The 24,703-nt window shown below is 39.8% G+C and overlaps 2 protein-coding genes across 2 annotated transcripts in view; one reads left to right on the plus strand and one right to left on the minus strand.

Annotated features, from left to right (window-relative positions):
• Positions 1-520: 520 nt before the first annotated feature.
• Positions 521-21,615, minus strand: LOC134301247 (uncharacterized). The gene is made up of 9 exons (XM_062985870.1): positions 21,568-21,615; positions 20,612-20,696; positions 12,153-12,488; positions 12,045-12,062; positions 7,339-7,668; positions 5,346-5,531; positions 2,272-2,319; positions 853-903; positions 521-692 (listed from the first exon to the last, which is right to left on the minus strand). Exons 2-9 carry the CDS (start codon positions 20,682-20,684, stop codon positions 679-681), a joined length of 1,056 nt encoding a protein of 351 aa, XP_062841940.1. The 5' UTR covers positions 20,685-20,696; positions 21,568-21,615; the 3' UTR covers positions 521-678.
• A 1,716-nt stretch (positions 21,616-23,331) lies between these two features.
• The window catches only part of LOC134301300 (choline transporter-like protein 4), a 28,673-nt gene continuing 27,301 nt past the window's right edge, over positions 23,332-24,703 (plus strand). The window contains exon 1 of the mRNA XM_062985951.1: positions 23,332-23,376. Coding sequence (XP_062842021.1) covers positions 23,352-23,376 — 25 coding nt within the window. The 5' untranslated portion in view covers positions 23,332-23,351. The remainder of the gene's footprint in view (positions 23,377-24,703) is intronic.

Here is a 24,703-nt window from a genome sequence, read left to right on the forward strand (position 1 = left end):
ACAGTGAGGTGTTTAAAAACTCCAGCAGCGCTTCTGTGTCTGATCCACTCATACCAGCACAACACACACTAACACACCATCACCATGTCACTGCAGTGCTGAGAATGACCCACCACCCAAATAATACCTACCCTGTACTGGTCCTGGGAGAGTCCTGACCATTAAAGAACAGCATGAAAGGGGGCTAACAAAGTATGCAGAAAAACAGATGGACTACAGTCAGTAACTGAATAACTACAAAGTGCTTCTATATGGTAAGTGGAGCTGATAAAATGGACAGTGAGTAGAAACAAGGAGGTGGTTTTAATGTTATGGCTGATCATTAGCTTTACCCATGAATATATCTTTTTGATTACATGGATGCATAAAGCAGTGCATTGTAGTGCCGGTCCCAAGCCCGGATAAATAGGGAGATCACGATCCACCGGCGACCCCTAACGAGAGAGATTAAATAGCACACTGTACAAAAATACAAAATATAAAATTCTTTATTAAAACAAGTCAGCAAAACATATGCAGAACATATCCATATTTATTTAAATTACAAAAAACTGATCTGTATTTATTAGCAGTGAAAAAATTTTTTTTAAATGACATCAAAGACAAATTTGACCTGTCAATAAGAAGGCCATGGTTAGGTGAGCAAAACTGGATGTCTAAATGCATGACCCACTCTATTCAGTAGTCCTTGACTGTTGGGAGACACAATTAATTAGTAAAAAGTACTTGTTTAAAAAAGCATTTTAGTTTGTTAGTTACAGAAAAATCAACCATATTGCCAGTAAATGTTCAGGTAAGTTAAAAATCAAGCATAAAACTTAAGATCAAATGAGTTAAATGTGAATAACTTACAAGTGTGTGTGCTTGCAGGTTCCGGATTAGCCAAACAATACAAGAACGTATCTTTAAAAAAAATAAACTGGAATTGATCTTTAACATGTTCAACATTTATGTTAAGTTATAATAGATCACTGAAGTCACGCGTCATTCTGTAGTTCTCGTTATGCCCATATTTGGAGACCCGGGTCTAACTCAGATTTCCTATAGGAAAAATGAATGGGGTTTTCAAAAAATCAGCTCTAACGCATCCTGTACTAAATAAACATGTTCAGAACCCTATACGTTTTGTTCTATGTACATTTTTCTCCTGTACATCACTGGATCCTCTGAATTATGAGGTTTTTTAAGGATCTTAATACTAATAATGCTACACGAAAGCTAATGCTACTGCACATTAATTAGACGTCACTGAACTACACCAATTGAATTGACGGAAAGAGCCGCCCGCGTTTGGTGAGTGCAATCAAAGGCGTAACACCCAACCATCCTTGCTTTCTACTTTAATGTAGCTAGCTACTAAAAATATCAACTAAAACTTGTGAATATCGCCGCTCAGGTGGCGCAGCGGTAAAAAGACACGCTGCAACCAGAGCTGGATTCTGAGTACCTGGTATCGTATCCAGCTCTGCTTCACCGGTTCGAAGCTGAGTGGCTGTATGAGCAACGATTGGCCGGTTGCTCAGTTGGGGGGTGGGACAAAGAACCGGATGTGGGTCTCTCTCTGTCAGAATGCGATTACGACCTCTGCCGGCTGATTAGAGGCACCTGCACAGAGATGAGGAAGAGTGCCCTTAGGGTGTGTCTCTCCGCATGCAACACTAGGTGGCACCAAACTCATCAATGTGTGGGTGGCAAAAATGCATCCGGCTCCTCATGTTTTGGAGGGGATATGGGTTAGCTTTGATCTCCTCGGTCGGGGCAGGGTTCGGCATAGACAGAGAGGAAGCACGATGCAAATTGAACAACTGGATGTGCTAAAGGGGGAGAAAAAGGGGAAATCTTACAAAAAAAAAAATAAAAAAATAAAAATAAAAAAAAAACCCTTGTGAATATCACACACTGGTGAATCGCGCTGCTTCGTGCGGTTATTTAAGAGGCTTCCAGTCTAGTGATGTCAGTTCAGTGCGCAGTAGCATTAGCTTACATGTAGCAATATATTTGAATGACTTCGTAATTCAGAGGATCCAGTGATAATAGACAGAAGAATCTCCATAAAACAAAACGTAACAGCTCTGGAACATTTTTTATGGCTACAGGATGCGAGAGGCAATTTTCGAAATCTCCATTCATTTTTCCTATTCAAAATTTCTCTTAGACCCGGGTTACCAAATATGGGTATAACAACATGGCGTGGACTACAATATGACGACACGACTTCAGTGGTCTATGACTATATTTAAAAATTAAGACTCAATTCATAAATGTACTTACCATTGTCTTCAACTTCTTCATAAACTGGATTGGTAATATCTAATTCAACTGTGTGAAAAGTTTTCTTGTCACTTGCATGTTATATTAGTGCCAAAAATCATGATAATAAACCAAAGTAGTGTCAGTGTTATTTCAAACAGCCTGAAAGTAAAAACACAGTGTTCCTTACGTTTACTTTAACTTTTATTTGATTGCAGACAGGATGAACCTGAGATATTTCATGTTTTATCTGCTCAACTTCATTTCATTTATTAATAAACATCAATTCCTGCATTTTAGGCCTGCAACACATTCCAAAAAAAAAAAAGTTGGGACGGGGGCAATTTAGGGCTAGTAATGAGGTGAAAAAACTAAATAATGATGTGATTCCAAACAGGTGATTGTAATCATGGTTTGGTATAAAAGCAGCATCTTTAATGAGCAAAGATGATCAGAGGATCTCCAGTTTGTCAACAAATGCATAAGAAAATGATTGACATGTTTAAAAACAATGTACCTCAAAGAAAGATTGGAAGGGATTTGCATATTTATACCTCTACAGTGCATAATATCATTAAACCATTCAAGGAATCAGGAGGAATTTTAGTGCGTAAAGACCAAGGATGCAAGCTTAAGCTGAACAACCGTGATCTTCGATCCCTCAGACGGCACTGCATCAAGAACCGCCACTCAACAATAGCTGATATAGCCACATGGGTGAGGGATTACTTTGGCAAACCTTTGTTAAGCACTACAATACAGAGTTACATGCACAAATGCCACTTAAATCTTTACTGTGCAAAAAAGAAGCCTTATGTTAACCACGTCCAGAAGCCGCGTCGACTTCTCTGGTCTCGGTCTTTTTTGGAAAAAATGGACCCCGTGTGCTCCGGACCAAAGACAAAAGGACCATCCAGACTGTTATCAGCAACAAATCTAAAAGCCAGGGTCTGTCATGGTATGGGGCTGTGGCAGTGCCTTTGGCAAAGGTCATTTACACTTCTGTAATGGCAACATTAATGCAGAAAAGTACATTGAGATCTTAGAGCAACATGTGCTGCCTTCAAGACATCATCTTTTCCAGGGACGTCCATGTATTTTTCAACAAGACGATGCAAAACCACATGCTACACACATTACAAAGGCATGACTGCGGAAGGAGAGGGGACGGGTACTGGACTGGCCTGCCTGCAGTGCTGACCTGTCCCCAAAAGAGAATGTGTGGAGAATTTTGAAACGATAAATGCAACAACGACGACCCCGTACTGTTACACATCTTAAAACGTGTTTGCAGGAAGAATGGGACAAAATAAAAGCTGAAACACTAAATCACTTGGTGTCCTCGGTGCCAAAACGTCTTTTAAGTGTGGTGAAAAGGAATAGCAACATTACAAAGTGGTAAATGCTTTACTGTCCCAACTTTTTTTGGAATGTGTTGCAGGCCTGAAATGCAGGAGTGGATGTTTATTAATAAATGAAATGAAGTTGAGCAGAAAAAATGTGAAATATCTCAGGTTCATCCTGTCTGCAATCAAATAAAAGTCAAAGTAAATGTAAGAATCTCTGAGTAATTTTTTTTATTATTTGCATTTTCCATGCTGTCCCAACTTTTTCTGATTTGGGGTTGTAGTATATATAATTGTCCATGACCAAACTGTAGCATGATTTTAAATATAGCATCTAGGTTACAGGCTGCTTTCTCGCCGTATAGTAAAGTGTTCTATTTCTACTGTTTTTATATAGAATTTTAAATATAACTAGAATTTTAGATTTTGTAGATAATGATTTGGTTTGTTTTACATCCATTATTTTTTTTGACATTTGCTATAGCATTAGTAATGAACTGATTTCTTATATATATACACCGATCAGCCATAACATTAAAACCACCTCCTTTTATCAGCTCCACTTATCATATAGAAGCACTTTGTAGTTCTACTGTACAATTACTGACTGTAGTCCATCTGTTTCTCTACATATCTTTTTAGCCTGCTTTCACCCTGTTCTTCAATAGTCAGGACCCCTACAGGACCACTACAGAGCAGATATTATTTAGGTGTTGGATCATTCTCAGCACTGCAGTGACACACATGGTAGTGGTGTGTTAGTGTGTGTTGTGCTGGTATGAGTGGATCAGACACAGCAGCGCTGCTGAAGTTTTTAACACCTCACTGTCACTGCTGGACTGAGAATAGTCCACCAACCTAAAATATCCAGCCAATAGCGCCCCTGGGCAGCGTCCTGTAACCACTGATGAAGGTCTAGAAGATGACCGACTCAAACAGCAGCAATAGATGAGCGATGGTCTCTGACTTCACATCTACAAGGTGGACCAACTAGAAGGCGTGTCTAAAAGAGTGGACAGTAAGTGGACACGGTATTTAAAAACTCCAGCAGCGCTGCTGTGTCTGATCCACTCATACCAGCACAACACACACTAACACACCACCACCATGTCAGTGTCACTGCAGTGCTGAGAATGATCCACCACCCAAATAACACCTGCTCTGTGGTGGTCCTGTGGGGGTCCTGACCATTGAAGAACAGGGTGAAAGCAGGCTAAAAAGATATGTAGAGAAACAGATGGACTACAGTCAGTAATTGTAGAACTATGAAGTGCTCCTATATGGTAATTGGAGCTGATAAAATGGACAGTGAGTGTAGAAACCAGGAGGTAGTTTTAATGTTATGGCTGATCGAACAATTCAGTATCTCCAATTCACCTCACTTGCATGTCTTTGGACTGTGGGAGGAAACCGGAGCTCCCGGAGGAAACCCACGCGGACACGGGGAGAACATGCACACTCCACACAGAAAGGACCCGAACCGGCCCACCTGGGGATCGAACCCAGGACCTTTTTGCTGTGAGGCGACAGTGCTACCCACCGAGCCACCAAATGTTAAAACAGACTATATATATTTGTTATAATTATTATGATTGTTTTAAATTGAAATCAAACATAAGAGAACAAGGTTCAACATGAGGACCCTGATGCTATGCTACACCCACACTACATGCTCTACCATTGTGCTTACTGTCTGTTATTATTAGAATGGTCACGATGTATATTAAAATAAGAATACAGAAGTCTTACTTTTGCACATGCTTTTCCTCTTTTGCTCCTTACGCCATAGGTGCACTCCAGCCAGCAAAGCCACAATGACACATAAAGTAACCGTCAATGCCACCGATACATTTAGGGTGTGTGCTGAATTTTCCTCATCGCTTTTATCACTGTTCTCTGTTGGTTGTGTTGTGCTCGGTGTTGAACTGAAATTACCTTTAAATACAAGCATTAAAACAAACATTACATTTTCAATGCAGTTTTTTTGGCCCCACTGAGTCAAAGCACTGAGCACTGTTTTGAGGAAGTGCAACTTGAAGCAATACAAACACTTCTTCTCCACTGTTAAAACTGACTGGTAATGCACATCAGTAAAATACACCGATCAGGCATAACATTATGAGCACCTTCTTAATATTGTGTTGGTCCCCCTTTTGCTGCCAAACCAGTCCTGACCCATCGAGGCATGGAGTCTGACACCTTTCTATCAGAACCAGCATTAACTTCTTCAGCAATCTGAGCTACAGTAGACCACACAGGCCAGCCTTCGCTCCCCAAGTGCATCAATGAGCCTTGGCCATGACCCCATCGCTGGTTTACCACTGTTCCTTCCTTGGACCACTTTTGATAGATCGGGTTTTGGAGATGCTCCAACCCAGTCGTCTAGCCATTACAATTTGGCCCTTGTCAAACTCGCTCAAATCCTTACGCTTGTCCATTTTTCCTGCTTCTAACACATCAACTTTGAGGATAAAATGTTCACTTGCTGCCTAATATATCCCACCTACTAACAGGTGCCGTGATGAAGAGATAATCAGTGTTATTCGCTTCACCCGTCAGTGGTCATAATGTTATGCCTCGTCAGTGTAGTTTGTAAAGTATAAGTATTTAACAGTGTATAATTTAAAACAGGGTGCTCGGGCGGCATCTATACTATTAATTAAAATACTGCGAATTAATTTAGTTAGATTTTCTTGTCAAATATTTTTAGTTCAGTTGTCTACATACAGACATAATCATTTTGGGAGGGGTTGGTTGACCAAGGCCCTGCAGTGGATTGGCATCCTGTGTGGGGTGTGTTACTGCATTGCCCTTTACTGTTTTGCCACTCTGCAATAAAAGCCTAGTATATAGAGAGCTGTTATGATGGTTGTCCATCCAACAGTTTGTACCATCTCTTTTTTCTCTTTTCAAATTATTGAGGCTACTGTGTTCCTTAGATGTAGTTTAATGACACTGCCCCGCTCTATGCTTTGCCACAGTTTCCTCAGGCAGTTTCTTGGACCTCATAACATAGTTTTTGTCCCAATGATGCAGCGTAAAACTTTGGATCCTTTGACCCAGATGTGTGCCTTTCCAAACTATGAAATTCAACGAATGAATTATCTCACAATTTAGAATGCCACAGCCAATGGTCCAAATATGTTTATGAATAAGAACAGTCCAAGCCTGTGATAGTTTGTCCACCTCTGAAGGGTGTCATAGTGGGTCTGTCTGAAAACCTAGTAAGCTGCCTTGTGGCCTACTGCCTACCTAGGGTCACAGGGAGTCCCATAAGACATCAAACTTACCGAAAATGGTTTAATCGTCACTGACAAGCCCGAATTACAAATAAACTACACTTGTGCACCTTTATGCCCATTAAAAATCAATAAGAATTTATTTACATTTGAAAAGAATTCCGTTTGTTGCTCTGAATTTGAAAAGTTGTGCCGCACTGAACGCTGGGATTGCCTTCACCGCTAAGGAAGCATAGGATGCTCCTTAGTTATTCAGTCAGATTATCACTTTGAATTAAGGCACTTCAGTAAGGCAGCACTTTAAGGTAGGATGATGTAAAATGCATCGATGTAGAGAGCTCACTGGGTTTTTAGACAGACCCATAGTTTCACACGACTTGCAGGTCCAACAGCAAAGAAGAAGAAATTGGAACTCTTTCATACTATTGATTAAATCAATGTGCATTTATGTTGGTACATTTAGTATGTACAAAAATGTACAAACAGAACTGAGAATGAATTACCTTTAGTTGTGTAATTTAATAATGTGAGTTTAAATTTAAAACATGAAGTGCTGTTTACTGCACACCAGAACCAATGACTATCGTCAGATTTCACATGATTAATAATCATTGATGCATTTTCCGGATCCATTGTTTTTGCTCTCTCACACAGAGTTTGCTCAGATCCACTTGAAGTGCAGGGTGAAGGACAACGTGTTATAGGAACAGTCTTAAAGTCTTGGGTAGTCCCCCAGTTAAACTGTAAGGCATTAAGATGAGATCTGGGTAAGGGGCAGTCAAGTGTATACACTGAGTTCAACAATGCTTCAAATGGCCCGATGGTTGTACACTCTAAATAAAGAAGAGAAAAAACAGATACTGTAAGCTGAAGGTTAATATGTCTCTCAGTATGAAAGACGAAATAAACATTTGAAAGATAATAACATTTAATTACAACCCCAAATCAGAATAAGTTTGGGACAGTATGGAAAATGCTAATAAATATAAACACAGTGTTCCTTACATTTACTTTGACTTTTATTTGATTGCAAACAGGATGAACCTGAGATATTTCATGTTTTATCTGCTCAATTCCATTTCATTTGTTAATAAACATCCATTCCTGCATTTCAGACCTGCAACACATTCCAAAAAAGTTTGGACGGGGTCAATTTAGGGCTAATAATGAGGTGAAAAAACTCAATAATTATGTGATTCCAAACAGGTGATTGTAATCATGGTTTGGTACAAAAGCAGCATCCAGAAAAGGCTGAGGCTTTGATGAGTAAAGATGATCAGAGGATCTCCAGTTTGTCAACAAATGCATAAGAAAATGATTGACATGTTTAAAAGCATTGTACCTCAAATATAGATTGGAAGGGATTTGCATATTTCTCCCTCTACAGTGCATAATACCATTAAACCATTCAAGGAATCGGGAGGAATTTTAGTGCATAAAGTCCAAGGGTGCAAGCTTAAGCTGAACGCTCGTGATCTTTGATCCCTCAGACGGCACTGCATCAAGAACCACCACTCAACAATAGCTGATATAACCACATGGGTGAGGGATTACTTTGGCAAACCTTTGTCAAGCACTACAATACAGAGTTACATGCACAAATACCACTTAAAACTTTACTGTGCAAAAAAGAAGCCTTATGTTAACCATGTCTATATGTGACATCGACTTCTCTGGGCTCTGAGGCATCTAGGATGGACCATCACACAATGGAAACATGTATTGTGGTCAGATGAATCAGCATTCCAGGTCTTTTTTGGAAAAAAATTAATGACGAAAAGGACCATCCAGACTTTTATCAGCAACAAGTCCAAAAGCCAGGGTCTGTCATGGTATGGGGCTGTGTCAGTGCCCTTGGCAAAGGTCATTAACACTTCTGTGATGGCTGCATTAATGCAGAAAAGTACATTGAGATCTGAGAGCAACATGTGCTGCCTTCAAGACGTCATCTTTTCCAGGGACGTTCATGTATTTCTCAACAAGACGATGCAAAACCACATGCTGCACACATTACAAAGGCATGGCTGCGGAAGAAGAGGACACGGGTACTGGACTGGCCTGCCTGCAGTCCTGATCTGTCCCCAGTAGAGAACGTGTGGAGAATTTTTTAATGAAAAATGCTACGACGACCCCGTACTGTTGCACATCTTAAGACGTGTTTGCAGGAAGAATGGGACAGAATAAAAGCTGAAACACTAAATCACTTGGTCTCCTCGGTGCCAAAATGTCTTTGAAGTGTGGTGAAAAGGAATAGCAACATTACAAAGTGGTAAATGCTTTACTGTCTCAACTTTTTTTGGAATGTGTTGCAGGTCTGAAATGCAGGAATGGATGTTTATTAATAAATGAAATGAAGTTGAGCAGATAAAACATGAAATATCTCAGGTTCATCCTGTCTGCAATCAAATAAAAGCCTAAGTAAATGTACGAAACTCTGTGTTTTTCATTATTTGCATTTTTCATGCTGTCCCAACTTTTTCTGATTTGGGGCTGTAAATTATTTTAACAAAAGCTTGCTTATGTTTTCAGAGACAGTAATAAATCTAAATGCTCTGTTAGATTTTAGTTCAAGCTAATTGATGAAGGGCGGCACGGTGGCTTGATGTGCAGCACTGTCGCCTTACAGCAAAAAGGTCTTGGGTTTGATTCCCAGGTGGAGTGGTATGGGTCATGTTTGCATGTTGTCCCTCTGTAGACTTTGATAAGACTTTATAAAGTTAAACAGTTACAGTGTATCACAAAAGTGAGTACACCCCTCACATTTCTGCAGATATTTAAGTATATCTTTTCATGGGACAACACTGACAAAATGACACTTTGACACAATGAAAAGTAGTCTGTGTGCAGCTTATATAACAGTGTAAATTTATTCTTCCCTCAAAATAACTCAATTTACAGCCATTAATGTCTAAACCACCGGCAACAAAAGTGAGTACACCCCTAAGAGACTACACCCCTAAATGTCCAAATTGAGCACTGCTTGTCATTTTCCCTCCAAAATGTCATGTGATTTGTTAGTGTTACTAGGTCTCAGGTGTGCATAGGGAGCAGGTGTGTTCAATTTAGTAGTACAGCTCTCACATTCTCTCATACTGGTCACTGAAAGTTCCAACATGGCACCTCATGGCAAAGAACTCTCTGAGGATCTTAAAAGACGAATTGTTGCGCTACAAGAAGATTGCCAAGGCTACAAGAAGATTGCCAACACCCTGAAACTGAGCTGCAGCACAGTGGCCAAGATCATCCAGCGTTTTAAAAGAGCAGGGTCCACTCAGAACAGACCTCGCGTTGGTCGTCCAAAGAAGCTGAGTGCACGTGCTCAGCGTCACATCCAACTGCTGTCTTTGAAAGATAGGCGCAGGAGTGCTGTCAGCATTGCTGCAGAGATTGAAAAGGTGGGGGGTCAGCCTGTCAGTGCTCAGACCATACGCCGCACACTACATCAAATTGGTCTGCATGGCTGTCACCTCAGAAGGAAGTCTCTTCTGAAGTCTCTACACAAGAAAGCCCGCAAACAGTTTGCTGAAGACATGTCAACAAAGGACATGGATTACTGGAACCATGTCCTATGGTCTGATGAGACCAAGATTAATTTGTTTGGTTCAGATGGTCTCAAGCATGTGTGGCGGCAATCAGGTGAGGAGTACAAAGATAAGTGTGTCATGCCTACAGTCAAGCATGGTGGTGGGAATGCCATGGTCTGGGGCTGCATGAGTGCAGCAGGTGTTGGGGAGTTACATTTCATTGAGGGACACATGAACTCCAATATGTACTGTGAAATACTGAAGCAGAGCATGATCCCCACCTTCCGGAAACTGGGTCGCAGGGCAGTGTTCCAGCATGATAATGACCCCAAACACACCTCTAAGACGACCACTGCTTTATTGAAGAGGCTGAGGGTAAAGGTGATGGACTGGCCAAGCATGTCTCCAGACCTAAACCCAATAGAACATCTTTGGGGCATCCTCAAGCGGAAGGTGGAGGAGCGCAAAGTCTCGAATATCCGCCAGCTCCGTGATGTCGTCATGGAGGAGTGGAAAAGCATTCCAGTGGCAACCTGTGAAGCTGTGGTAAACTCCATGCCCAGGAGAGTTAAGGCAGTTCTGGGAAATAATGGTGGCCACACAAAATATTGACACTTCAGGAACTTTCACTAAGGGGTGTACTCACTTTTGTTGCCGGTGGTTTAGACATTAGTGGCTGTATATTGAGTTATTTTGAGGGAAGAATAAATTTACACTGTTATATAAGCTGCACACAGACTACTTTTCATTGTGTCAAAGTGTCATTTTGTCAGTGTTGTCCCATGAAAAGATATACTTAAATATCTGCAGAAATGTGAGGGGTGTACTCACTTTTGTGATACACTGTATGTAATAGCCGCATTAGTCATTTTACTCCTTGAGTTATTTTGTTGTTTCGTCTTTTAAACCTTTCATTAAAGTTTAAAATATCCAAAGACCAGGTTTTAGGAAAGTCAGTTTGTAAGTCTAATATCATTTTTACAATAATTAGCAGTAACATTTTAACCACTTTATGAAAAATTAGGATTAGGGTCCTGCTCTATGCTTTGCCACGGTTTCCTCAGACAGTTCCTTGGACCTCATAACTTGCAGTCCCAACAATGCAGGGTACATTTTGGGCCCTTCGACACGGATGTGTGCCTTTCCAAACTGCATCCAATTGATTCAAATTGCAACAGGTGAATTTCAACTGAATAATCAACTAAATTTCACAATTTAGAGATAATTACAATTGTAATATATTATGCTTTTTTTACTCTACCACTTATTTATTTATAAGGATTTTGTTTTACATCATGTTTTACACTCTTGATTACATTCATGACAGAAATGGTAGTTACTCATTACATAAGAATGATCAATTCAGGTTATAACACAGTCATGGACAATTTAATATCTCCAATTCACCTCACTTGCATGTCTTTGGAGTGTGGGAGGAAACCAGAGCACCCGGAGGAAACCCATGCAGACACGGGGTGAACATTCAAACTCGACATAGAAAGAACCCGGACCTTCCCGCCAGGGGATCGAACCCAGGACCTTCTTGCAGTGAGGCGACAGTGCTACCCACTTAGCCACCATGCCACCCTCACTCTTACACTTAAAGGAAGAAATGTAGAAAGGTAAATAGATTAGTTTGCTTTTAAAGAACATTTATTTCTAGACAACCATGAAAATGTCCTTACCTTTGGGTACTAGCTCATCTAAAAAAATATGAAGAAATTAACAGAACATTAACTATTGATGATAATGATAATAATAATAATAATTTATGGTCATGCTTAAAAACATACCTTTAATATCAAGTTTTATTTCAAAACACTTTGTTCCATTGTTAGTCTGCACTGTACATCGATACCAAGCTTCGTCTGTCTTCTCTACAGGACTAATGATCAATGATGCAGTTCTTGTTTGTGGATTCTGCTCTACCTTCACTCTTTCACACGGATGCTTCTGGTCTCCCTGGTTGTTGCATGTTGAAGGATGACATGGATTTATAGGACGTGGATTATTTCCTTCAAGATGATCCCAAGTAACATTCGTGGAGTTATTCCATTGTTCTGGTAAAGCGCACTGGAGTGTAGTGACCAAGTGAATCACTGCTTCAACTGGGTCCAAACTTTTACACACTAGACAGGAAAAAGAATAGAAAAACAAGAATTATAAGCCAGTGTGGAGACTTCTCAACTTTTAGGAACAGAAAGAGCCTTGTGATGACTAGACTGGGCAATCTTACTTGACTTGATTAAAATAAAAAAATAAAAAATAAAAAAGAAGAAGTAGGAAAGTTACTAATTACAGTCAGAAATAGTCTTTAAATCCCTTTTTACCTGTGTTTAACTAAAAACAGTTAAAGGAATACTACTTAAAAATATTACTTAAAAATTACTTAAAATGACTAAATTCATTTCAACAGCGGATCAAGATTTTCAACAAAAACAAGCAGTATTGACTGTGTGTATTTTTTTCTATTTTATTTAAGCATTTTTTCCCATTTTCTCCTAATTTAGCATAGTCAATTTGTCTTCCGCTGCTGGGGGATCCCTGATTGCATTCCAGGAGGGTATGTTGTTGTTCACGCCTCTTCCGACACATGCGCAGTCCTAGCAGACCCCTTCTTTTCTCCCATGCATTCTGCACAGGCACCTCTATCTGCAAATTAGGGTCCTTGCACAGAGTTTGAAGGCCTCATCCACATAGTCTGGTCATCCCACACCACTAGCAGACACGGTGGCCAATCGGTGTCTGCTGCAGGCAGTGTCAATTATGCCCACTAGATGGTGGGTGCGCAGTGCACCGGTGGCAACGCAATGTTCCGGACCGAGGAGTGCAGAATCTCGGTGCTGGTGTGCTAGTGGAATACCCCGCTGCGCCACCTGGGAGCTGACTGCGTGTATTTGCCAGGCCTTTTAACAGGTGTACCTCTCTCTCAGCAAGTGTGCTAATGTTGTAATTTAAACAGAAAAAATCTTTATGCATTTTGTACATTAAATCACAAACAAAGAAACAAATAATCTCTTTAAAAGTCCTTAAAACCAGTGTTTCTCAACCTTTTTTCAGTTACAGCACCCTTTAAAAGTGCAAAATCTCAAGTCACCCCAGTCTAAAAAGTATTAAAAAACTTACACTCTGCATCCCTCGGACTGCTAACACACACGCACACACACCATAAGGTGTCATTTAGGGAGGGAGGGGTAAACGTGACTTACTTTTAATGGGAAACCTGAGCCTGGGATGATGCACACAATCGACCTATTCTGGCAGGGATGGATGAGAGGCAGACACAGAGCTCCTGGTCCAGAGCCCTCAGTCGCTCCCCTGTACTTGTTCTTGATGTACGTTAGGCTCGAAAAGCTCAGTTCACACCATGAACGAATCAGATTTAACATAATTAAACAAGTTTATAGTTTATTTCTCAATTATTTGTCATTATACTAAGAGCACTGCTTCTTTTCTGCATGTTCTCTCTGTTACGGCTCTCTCAACTCAAACTCAAAAGAAGCTTTATTGGCATGACAAATAAGGACATTCATATGACCAAAGCAAATTAGAGAGAAATAATAAAAATAACAGTAAGAAAGAACAAATATATACAAAACAGTTACATGTGCAAAAAATAGAATAAAATATTAATAAAAACAGTGCAAAATAATAACAATAAAAATTATAATATTTACAGTAATGAGGTAGTAATAATGATCAGTTTGTGTGTGTGTGTGTGTCTCTCTCTCTCGCGCTCTCTCGCTCTGTGTGTGTGTGTGTGTGTGTGTGTGTGTCGCTCGCTCTCCGCTCTCGGATTTGAATTTCAACAATAAACAGCTCTTATTATGACTGATTAATTCCCTCTACTGATGGAAGTGGAATGAGTGAATTACAGCCGATAAGAACTGCGCAGAAATATAAAAAAAATATATAGTGGCTTCCAGAGGCGTGACTCGGTTCATTTTGTTCATTTTAAAGAGCCGTTCAATAGAACTGTATAGTTCGCAAACGACCCATCATTATCAAAATATTTTTGACGGCACCCCGGTTGAAAAAGGTTGCTTTAAACTATTAGTGTTTTGCATAAAAGAAGATTTTATTATTGCATAATGTTAACTTAAATGAATGCCACTTAAATGAAAGACAGCTCTGGACTACAGGCTGGCCAGTCTAGAACCTGGACTCTCTCTGGGAAGCCACATTGTTGTAACACATGCTGAATATATTTCATCATGGTAGCATCACCTGTAGTAATACAGGTGTTTTTAATAATTTCACAAAGTCATATACACTGATCAGCCATAACATTAAAACCACCTCCTAGTTTCTACACTCACTGTCCACTTACCATATAAAAGCACTTTGTAGTTCTACAATTACTGACTGTAGTCCATCTGTTACTCTGCATGCTTTGTTAGCCTCCTTTCATGCTGTTCTTCAATGGTCAGGATTCCCAAAGGACCATCACAGAGCAGGTATTGTTTGGGTGGTGGATCATTCTCAGCACTGCAGTGACACTGACATGGTGGTGGTGTGTTAGTGTGTGTTGTGCTGGTATGAGTGGATAAGACACAGCAGCACTGATGGAGGTTTTAAACACCTCACTGTCACTGCTGGATTGAGAATAGTCCACGAACCAAAAATATCCAGCCAACAGCACCCGTGGGCAGTGTCCTGTGACCACTGCTGAAGGTCTAGAAGATGACCAACTCAAACAGCAGCAATAGATGAATCTACAAGGTGGACCGACTTGGTAGAAGTGTCTAAGAGTGGACAGTGAGTGGACACGGTATTTAAAAACTCCAGCAGCGCTGCTGTGTCTGATCCACTCATACCAGCACAACACACACCAACACCACCATATCAGTGTGTCTACTCTGTAATGGTCCTGTGGGGGTCCTGACCATGAAAGAACAGGGTGAAAGGGGGCTAACAAAGCATGCAGAGAAATAAATGGACTAGTCAGTAATAGTATAACTATAAAGTGCTTCTATATGGTAAGTGGAGCTGATAAAATGGACAGTGAGTGTAGAAACAAGAAGATGGTTTTAATGTTATGGCTGATCAGTGTATGTTCCCATATTACAGTTCATAAGGTAAAACATTAAATATTCAATTTGTGATGATGTTTTAAGTAAATACCTGCAAAAGGTTTATATATTAATTAATTTCTTATTTACCATCCCAACATTTGTTACATTTACTGTATGTTGTATACTAACCAGCGTGTTTTGGTCACGCTGGGGCTAAGGCTGAGACAAGAGGGGCGGACACACACGCAGAGATGAAACAAGAATTTATTTATAATAATAACAAAGACAAAACAGAGGAACAAAAGACCTAAGCAAAGCTAAACAAATTACAAAGACTAAACAAACTAAATGCTAAACAGACTAACTGACTAAACATGGACACAACCCCTAAGCTAAACAAGAACTAAACGCTAAACTGACTGATAACACAAACTATGCTAATTTAACTAAAACAAGCTAAACAGACAAAGCAGGCTAACGGGCTAACTAGACAAGAACAGAATAAACACAACAAACAGACCGGATGAAACGGACCAAAGCAAGGAAACTGGAGCTAGGAACAAGAATCCATACAGAGTCACCAAAGTCAAAGAAAGCCAAACAAAAGTCCAAAATAGGTCAATAGTTCCCAGGGTCTGTGGAGACGCTGCCTCCTTAAATCAGGAGCAGCTGGAGCTAATTAGTTCAAATGAACCAATTGTGAGAGAGGGTGTGGCAGGAGACAGCGTGTGCTCCCAGTGAGAAAGGGGTGTGGCACATAGGCACACTGGAGCACACAAAGGCTCCAAATGTGACAGTTTTGTTGACCATCTCTTGTTGAATTAGTTTGTTGCTAAGTCTATAAAGGTAATTGTAAGGTGGTGGTGGGCTGTGGTGAGGTTACTCACAATGTCTAACTCATACCAAATAAAACATGAAAAGCACAGTTAAAAAGTCATGTTTCACAAGATGTGAACTGTTTTAAAATAGCAGCTATAAAAAGTCATGTATGCAGCTTCAATAAGAACAGGGTTGTGCAGAAGTATTCAGTTTTGAGTCCAACATACATTTAAAAAGCAGTATTAAAATACTGCAATTTTATTATTTCACAAATTAAACATATTTTTTAAAGGATCATAATAACTAACAAATAATGTAGTTCAACAGTGTTTGCCATTTGTTTTGCCATTGACGTACAGTTTTCCTACCTAATTCCATTTACTTCTGTACTACTGATATTAGGTGGACTTTTATTTTTGCCACTGGGTAGTATGGTGAGTTTTGTTTGCATTGAATTACTTTGAAACATATATAAATGAAATGTAATAGATATTTAAAATGTTCAAATCTGCTGATGCTAGATACAGTACATTCTGTAATAAATGTATAAAATGTATATACAATTTTTATAGTGTATATATATATAATGTATAAAATGTGATGGTGTCTCAAAAGGGGCTTAAATACAAAAAAAATTACATAATTACGATTTTTTTTGTAGAGGTTTCCGGTGGAAAGTTCAAGCTGAGTGAACCTGATGTCGGCTGGGGGTCATTCCTGAATAGTAAACAATAGCGGCTCCAACCTTTTGTCCCAGTTACTGGTATGATTGGGAACAATCTTATGAACCATATTTTTTAGCTTTATTAAAGCGTTCCATCAGCCCCTCCGTTTAAGCACGGTACACGCTGTTGAGAATCCCCTTAACCTTTAAACGTCTGCAAATGATATGAAAGACTTGAAAAGTAAAGGCACTGATATTGTGTCAAACCAGTACATTTACATTTACATTTTCAGCATTTAGCAGACGCTTTTATCCAAAGCGACTTACACAGTGAGCGGAACACAATGAGCAATTGAGGGTTAAGGGCCTTGCTCAGGGACCCAACAGTGGCAACTTGGTGGTGGCGGGGCTTGAACCGTCAACCTTCTGTTTACTAGTCCAGTACCTTAACCACTGAGCAATCACTGGCCCCCTTGTATCCCCATGCTGATCAGTCTAATGGCCTGATGAGATCCATCACAACTCAAATGGAATCTTAATAAGTGGAAGGGGCCACAATGACACATGTGTGTTTGCAATTAGTTTAGAAATTCCTAGGTACCCTGCTGGGGGTTATAATGAAACATATAGAAGAGAGGTTTCCTGCAGCAATTCGAGACCAAAAACTCATGTTTTGTGCCCCGGATCATTCTATACAACCTATCATTAATTATACTGAAGTGGGGTAGTGTCATCACATACTGTAACTGTTCCAGGGAAAATCAGACAAGAGGCGTCACAAGCACAAGGGTACCCAACACACTTGACTCCACATTGGCAGCCATAGCTGCACAAAACCAACCACCTCTGCAACTGCTGGGACGTACTAGTGCTGCCCAGTATAGTATAAACACAATATCTGCCAATCGATTAAACCCCAACTAACTGGTCCTGTGTGAGAAAGGTGTGGATTGACCACCACCTCAACTCTTGTATTCAGTTTTCTGTGGCACTGGGGATGGTGCACATCCTTGTAAGTATACCACACCTTTACCTTCCAACATGTACCAAATGCCTTGCCCTAAATCAGGTGTTGGTGCACCAGGGTTTGGTTGCAACCAGAGTACACCAAAGCTGGACTTATAACGATTGGAAACAAACTGGTACATTGTATCTAATCCAGTTCCATTTGGGTGCACTCCTCTGTGTATGCTCCAGGTCCCCGCTGCACCCATGGGAGAGAAGGAAGTGAAAAAGACACTGAATGGCAATGAACTTGAACAGGCAGTTTCTTTTATTACAGGCATCATCCACTTTCATAGTGATGCAGGTGCCAATGGTCCCTCCTCCACTACTGGGGGGATTTGCTACAGGTGAAGTGTGGATGCATGAGGAATAACAGATGCTGCCAAATGGTCTACTGCCGAATTAATTTCAGTCTGACACATGCCCTGTTTCTGACATTGTTATATGCCCGCTAGCATCTGGATGACTTCGCTGAGCTGGTGAGACCCAATGGTCGTACTGTCTATGTTCTCTGTGGCCCCAAGTTTTAGCATCAGTATATAGCATCAGTTCTTTGTGCAGCAAAGAGATCTCATAGAAATAAAAATGAGAACCACTTAAATACTTCACAATAGAATAAACAAAAAGCTCTCAGCCTCAAATTAATCTGCTTCTGCTTCTCAACTTCACCCTCCCTTCTCAAGCATCTATACAAAAACAGACAAACCTCTTACTTCTCTGCTTACTTTTCCCCCACATTCTCACCCTGACAGCTCATGCTGAAACCACAGCACAATACATATGAAAACAGAGCACGCACGCACGCACGCACGCACGCACGCACGCACACTGTGGACTGGCTAACTGCTAAGTAAGATAAAGTGGTAGTGAAACAGATAATGAATAAATGAATGTAGCTACACTGATCAGCCTTAACATTAAAACAGCCTCCTTGTTTATACACTCACTGTACTGACTCACTTTACCCTGCTTTCACTCTGTTCTTAGCAGGTATTATTTAGGTGGTGGATCATTCTCAGCACTGCAGTGACACTGACATGGTGGTGGTGTGTTAGTGTGTGTTGTGCTGGTATGAGTGGATCAGACACAGCAATGCTGCTGGAGTTTTTAAATACCGTGTCCACTCACTGTCCACTCTATTAGACACTCCTCCCTAGTTGGTCCACCTTGTAGATGTAAAGTCAGAGACGATCGCTCATCTATTGCTGCTGTTTGAGTTGGTCATCTTCTAGACCTTCATTAGTGGTCAGAGGACGCTGCCCACGGGGCGCTGTTGTCTGGATATTTTTGGTTGGTGGACTATTCTCATTCCAGCAGTGACAGTGAGGTGTTTAAAAACTCCAGCAGCGCTGCTGTGTCTTATCCACTCATACCCACTCATACCAGCACAACACACACTAACACACCACCAACCATGTCAGTGTCACTGCAGTGCTGAGAATGATCCAACACCCAAATAATACCTGCTCTGTGGTGGTCCTGTGTGGGTCCTGACCATTGAAGAACAGGCTAAAAGCAGGCTTAAAAAGTATGTAGAGAAACAGATGGACTACAGTCAGTAATTGTAGAACTACAATGTGCTATATGGTAAGTGGAGCTGATAAAATGTACAGTGAGTATAAAAACAAGGAGGTGGTTTTAATGTTATGGCTGATCAGTGTTTATACAATCCAATCAAACCAAAGTAATATTATCCTGGAGGTGGCAGAGATGTGAATTCTGTGATTCTCGTTGGACAAGACAAGGATGGACAAGATTAGGAACAGGTTTATAAGAGGAACTACACAGGTAGGATATTTTGAAGACAAAGTAAGTAAGGAGAGATAGAGGTTCAGGCACGTGCAGAGGAGAGTTCTACAGTATATGAGAGTTCTATAGGGAGAGCGGTGCTGAGGAAAGAGAAATAGGAGAAAAGGAAGGCCAAGAAGGAGGTTTATGGTTCGATTGTTTGTTTATTAGGATTTTAACATCATGTTTTACACTTTGGTTACATTCATGACAGGAACAGTAGTTACTCATTACACAAGGTTCATCAGTTCACAAGGTTATATCGAACACAGTCATGGACAATTTAGTGTCTCCAATTCACCTCACTTGCATGTCTTTGGACTGTGGGAGGAAACCCACACGGACACGAGGAGAACATGCAAACTCCACACAGAGAGGACCCGGACTGCCCCACCTGGGGATCGAACCCAGGACCTTCTTGCTGTGAGGCTACAGTGCTGCTCACTAAGCCACCGTGTCGAGGTTTATGGATGGAGTGAGAACATGCAAAAGGGTGTAGTGACAGAGAAGGATGCTCAAGACATTGCAAGATGGAGAATAATGATCCATTGTAGCGACCCGTAACAGAAACAGATTAAAAAAATATAGTTGTATAGTGTGAATGCTAACTTGTATAATGCTTGAAATCATTGAAACAATTCTTAGCAATGTCATTGCCTTCAGAGTTGTTTAGTCTTTTAGTATTCTAATCTTTCTCTGCTTTTAACTTGACTGTACTTAGTATTGTTCCTAGTTTTTTTTCTCTCTGTGTCCTTTATTTGTGGGCACTTCAATTTGATGCTGGAATAAAATCCAAATGGAAGTCTGCCCATCACACCACTTGGAATCCCTATTCCTACTGTTTTCTGCTGCTTTGATTCTGTGGTCTTTTAATTGTAATTGTAAAAAGGCCAAAAGCTGCCCTATAAACACTTAAGACACCAAATAGTACAAAGTCTTTAAATAAATGGACACTACTTACGTGTACTTTCTGTTGTGCCTCCCATCAGAAGAATTACTATTAAATGGTGGAATAACGACTGCCACTGCACCATTCTGAGTCCAGTCTGTAGACAGTATTTTTTTTATATGTAATCCTTTCTGTACTGACAGCACTTCAACTTTTCAACTATCTCAGATCTGTTTCCTATCTAACAGTAAGTAGGTGCTTCCTGATTCTGGTAAATTATCACATGGTCCGGTTGCACTAAAATATTTATAATTAGATCAATGTGAAAAGTTTCTTTCTTACTTTTGTTTGTAACTAAAAAGAGAACTGGGAAACTGCTTGTCTTGTCAGTTGAGAGTTTGTTTAAAAAAAAAAAAGGGGATGATATGGGAATCATGTTTAAGAAGAATTAAAACTACAGATGTCACATTTAGTAATTTTGACAGCACGTTTATGCAGCTTGTCCACAACCTGAAGTAAATATATTATAATTTGAACTTCTTTGAGTGATGAATGAGCATCTGTACATTACTAGCAGCATGAACATCAAAACAGGAAACATCCACTTAAAAAAAAAAAGGTTCTGGATCTGCTGTAGTGCACGGTAATGCCCTGGGTAATTCCATGAATAATTTGGACAAATGAGAAGGTGATGGTTCTATCTCTGACACTTCTCAATCTACAATCAACAAATGCCCCACAGATAGTCATGAGCAACATGTGACTAAAATATTTCAGACTGTAAATCATGCAAAAGTAAAGTAAAACCTAAAGGACATTTTGATTGACATTTATACGTAGGACATGTTTAGTTCCCCCATATATAAAGCCTACTGTCGTGATTTTGTACTGGAATGTAAAATCATAATCTCATTTTTGTGGCAAGTAAGTTGACAAAGACATGTTATAGAAGTAAAGATAGACTGGACTGAACAGTTAAATGCATATTGTGTTTTTAGTATAAAAACCATGTTTAGTACCATGTTTACCTGCCCCTGGATTGCAGATGAAAAGGAGCTGGAAAGCAACTCTGGTGTGAAGCAATTCTTCTTTTCAGAGATGTACATGGTCACTGATAGATAAAATAAACACAATATACACTGGGTCTTTGAAAATGTTTGACTCACAGTTCTCAAAAGTTCAAACGTCACCTAATGACAACTATAAATGATTCTGATTCAGTTGAGTTTATTAAGGCTTTAGCAAAGCAAACATAAAATGAGTCAGTACTGGGAAATGACTGGGAAGCCTGAGAACCTGCAGGTCTTTTAAATCCTATTCTCCTCCTAACCATTTGTTACAGTTTAGCAGTTGCTCTAACATTGGTTTAGTTCTCATGATCTGAATACCACCGTTTATCCAATACATTAATATTTTTTTCCAACTGTCATTATTAGGCCACCATTATCTATAAGTCACATGCATATTACTCTAGTGAACCAGAAGTATTCTAGTCCCCATTATTTCCAATTGAACAACTGTTTTTATTGAATACTTTGTGTCACCAATCGGTTCTTGTTTTGTTGTTGATCATACTATTCACTTACCAGCCAAACGTGCATTGTCACCCTTACAGTTTCTTCATTAAACTACACCATTATTTCACATGTAACTGTAAAAACTGTCATTATATAATCCTTTGGGTTTTAAGGTACTGATTATACATGTGAATCAGTGTAAAATATATCATTATTTTACAATGATCACATAATTAATTAACATATACACTGATCAGCCATACCATTAAAACCACCTCCTTGTATCTACATTCACTGTCCATTTTATCAGCTCCACTTTTGCACAATTACTGACTGTAGTCCATCTGTTTCTCTGCATGCTTTGTTAGCCACCTTTCATGCTGTTCTTCAATGGTCAGGACTCTCCCAGGACCACTACAGAGCAGGTATTATTTAGGTGGTGGATCACTCAGCACTGCAGTGACACTGGCATGGTGGTGGTGTGTTAGTGTGTGTTGTGCTGGTATGGGTGGATCAGAAACAGCAGCACTGCTGGAGTTTTTAAATATCTTGTCCACTCACTGTCCACTCTATTAGACACTCCTACCTAGTTGGTCCACCTTGTAAACTCAGAGACGATCTCTCACCTATAGCTGCTGTTTGAGTTGATCATCTTCTAGACCTTCATCAGTGGTCACAGGACGCTGCCTACGGGGCACTGTTGTCTAGATGCTTTTGCTTGGTGGACTATTCTCAGTCCAGCAGTGACAGTGAGGTGTTTAAAAACTCCAGCAGCACTGCTGTGTCTGATCAGCTCATACCAGCACAACACACACTAGCAAACCACGTCAGTGTGACTGCAGTGCTAAAAATTATCCAAAACCTAAATAATACCTGCTCTAGTGGTCCTGTGGGGGTCCTGACCATTGAAGAACAGGGTGAAAGCAGGCTAAAAACGTATGTAGAGAAACAGATGGACTACAGTCAGTAATTGTAGAACTACAAAGTGTTTCTATATGGTAAGTGGAGCTGATAACATGGACAGTGAGTGTAGAAACAAGGAGGTGGTTTTAATGTTATGGCTGATCGGTATATATATATATATATATATATATATTCTTGCATTTGCAAAAATTAGATATATTTAAAATATTTTATAGTTGACTTGATGACTGGTGTCCAGTATTTAAATGTAAATGGATTAAATTGTCCAAATCTTTGCATGAAGCTGTACGTGTGTCATAAGCGTTTGTTATTGTTTGTATCTGGACCCTAACGGTTTTTTCTTGGTCGGCAAATAAACACTAATATGCACCATGAATAGAAAATTAAATAGCCATGGTAAGTTTATAGTAAGTTTATTAGTCGATTAATTTATTAGTATATAAAATGTGAAGTGGATCATGACATCCTATAGCTAAATGTAATATCTGATATGTTTATGTAAATGTAATATCTAGCTAATGCTATTCGGAAAGTCGGTATCTTAGCCGTGATATATAAATAACTCTAAATACTAACCTAGTTTACGATTTCGTAGACAAATAAAAATAGTAAACACACTACAATTACAATTTTACATCAAGTTCGATATTAAACCGGCTTTTAAACTCCCATTGCTGCTAACGTTTTAGGGAGCGTCGTAAAATTAACGGAATAAACGCAGGTCTATTATTGATGCTAATAACTTTTATATACAGACATCAATCAATATACATCAATGTCTCTCAAATACTACAAACCTTATTTTTCAAAGTTAACTACATTATGTTACAATAATTTTGTAATGCAGATGAATAAAAGTAGTTAAGACTTATAAAATTTGAATTACTGATGTCAAACCAACCTTTATGTACGCATAATAATGTTCCCTACATATTAAAGACCTTATTTTTGTGATAATGTTATAATGTAGATAAATAAATCTATTAAAGTCGAGTATAAATTGAATTACTGATGTCAAGCCAACTAGTGTTCCTCACATACTACATACACTGATCAGCCATAACATTAAAACCACTTTTTTTATCAGCTCCACTTACCATATAGAAGCATCCTGTAATTCTACAATTACTGACTGTAGTCCATCTGTTACTCTGCATGCTTTGTTAGCCCCCTTTCATGCTGTTCTTTAATGGTCAGGACTCTCCCAGGACCACCACAGAGCAGGTATTATTTAGGTGGTGGATCACTCAGCACTGCAGTGACACTGACATGGTGGTGGTGTGTTAGTGTGTGTTGTGCTGGTATGAGTGGATCAGACACAGCAGCACTGCTGGAGTTTTTAAACACCTCAATGTCACTAACTATCTGTCAAAAATATCCAGCCATCAGCGCCCCGTGTGCAGCACCCTGTGACCACTGATGAAGGTCTAGAAGATGACCAACTCAAACAGCAGCAATAGATCAGACAGAGCGATCGTCTCTGACTTTACATCTACAAGGTGGACCAACTAGGTAGGAGTGTCTAGTAGAGTGGACATTGAGTGGACACTGTATTTAAAAACTCCAGCAGCGCTGCTGTGTCTGATCCACTCATACCAGCACAACACACACTAACACACCACCACCATGTCAGTGTCACTGCAGTGCTGAGAATGACCCACCACCTAAATAATATATACTCTGTGGTGGTCCTGGGAGAGTCCTGACCATTAAAGAACAGCAT

The sequence above is a fragment of the Trichomycterus rosablanca genome, chromosome 23 (assembly GCF_030014385.1).
Source record: "Trichomycterus rosablanca isolate fTriRos1 chromosome 23, fTriRos1.hap1, whole genome shotgun sequence".
Classification (NCBI taxonomy): domain Eukaryota; kingdom Metazoa; phylum Chordata; class Actinopteri; order Siluriformes; family Trichomycteridae; genus Trichomycterus; species Trichomycterus rosablanca.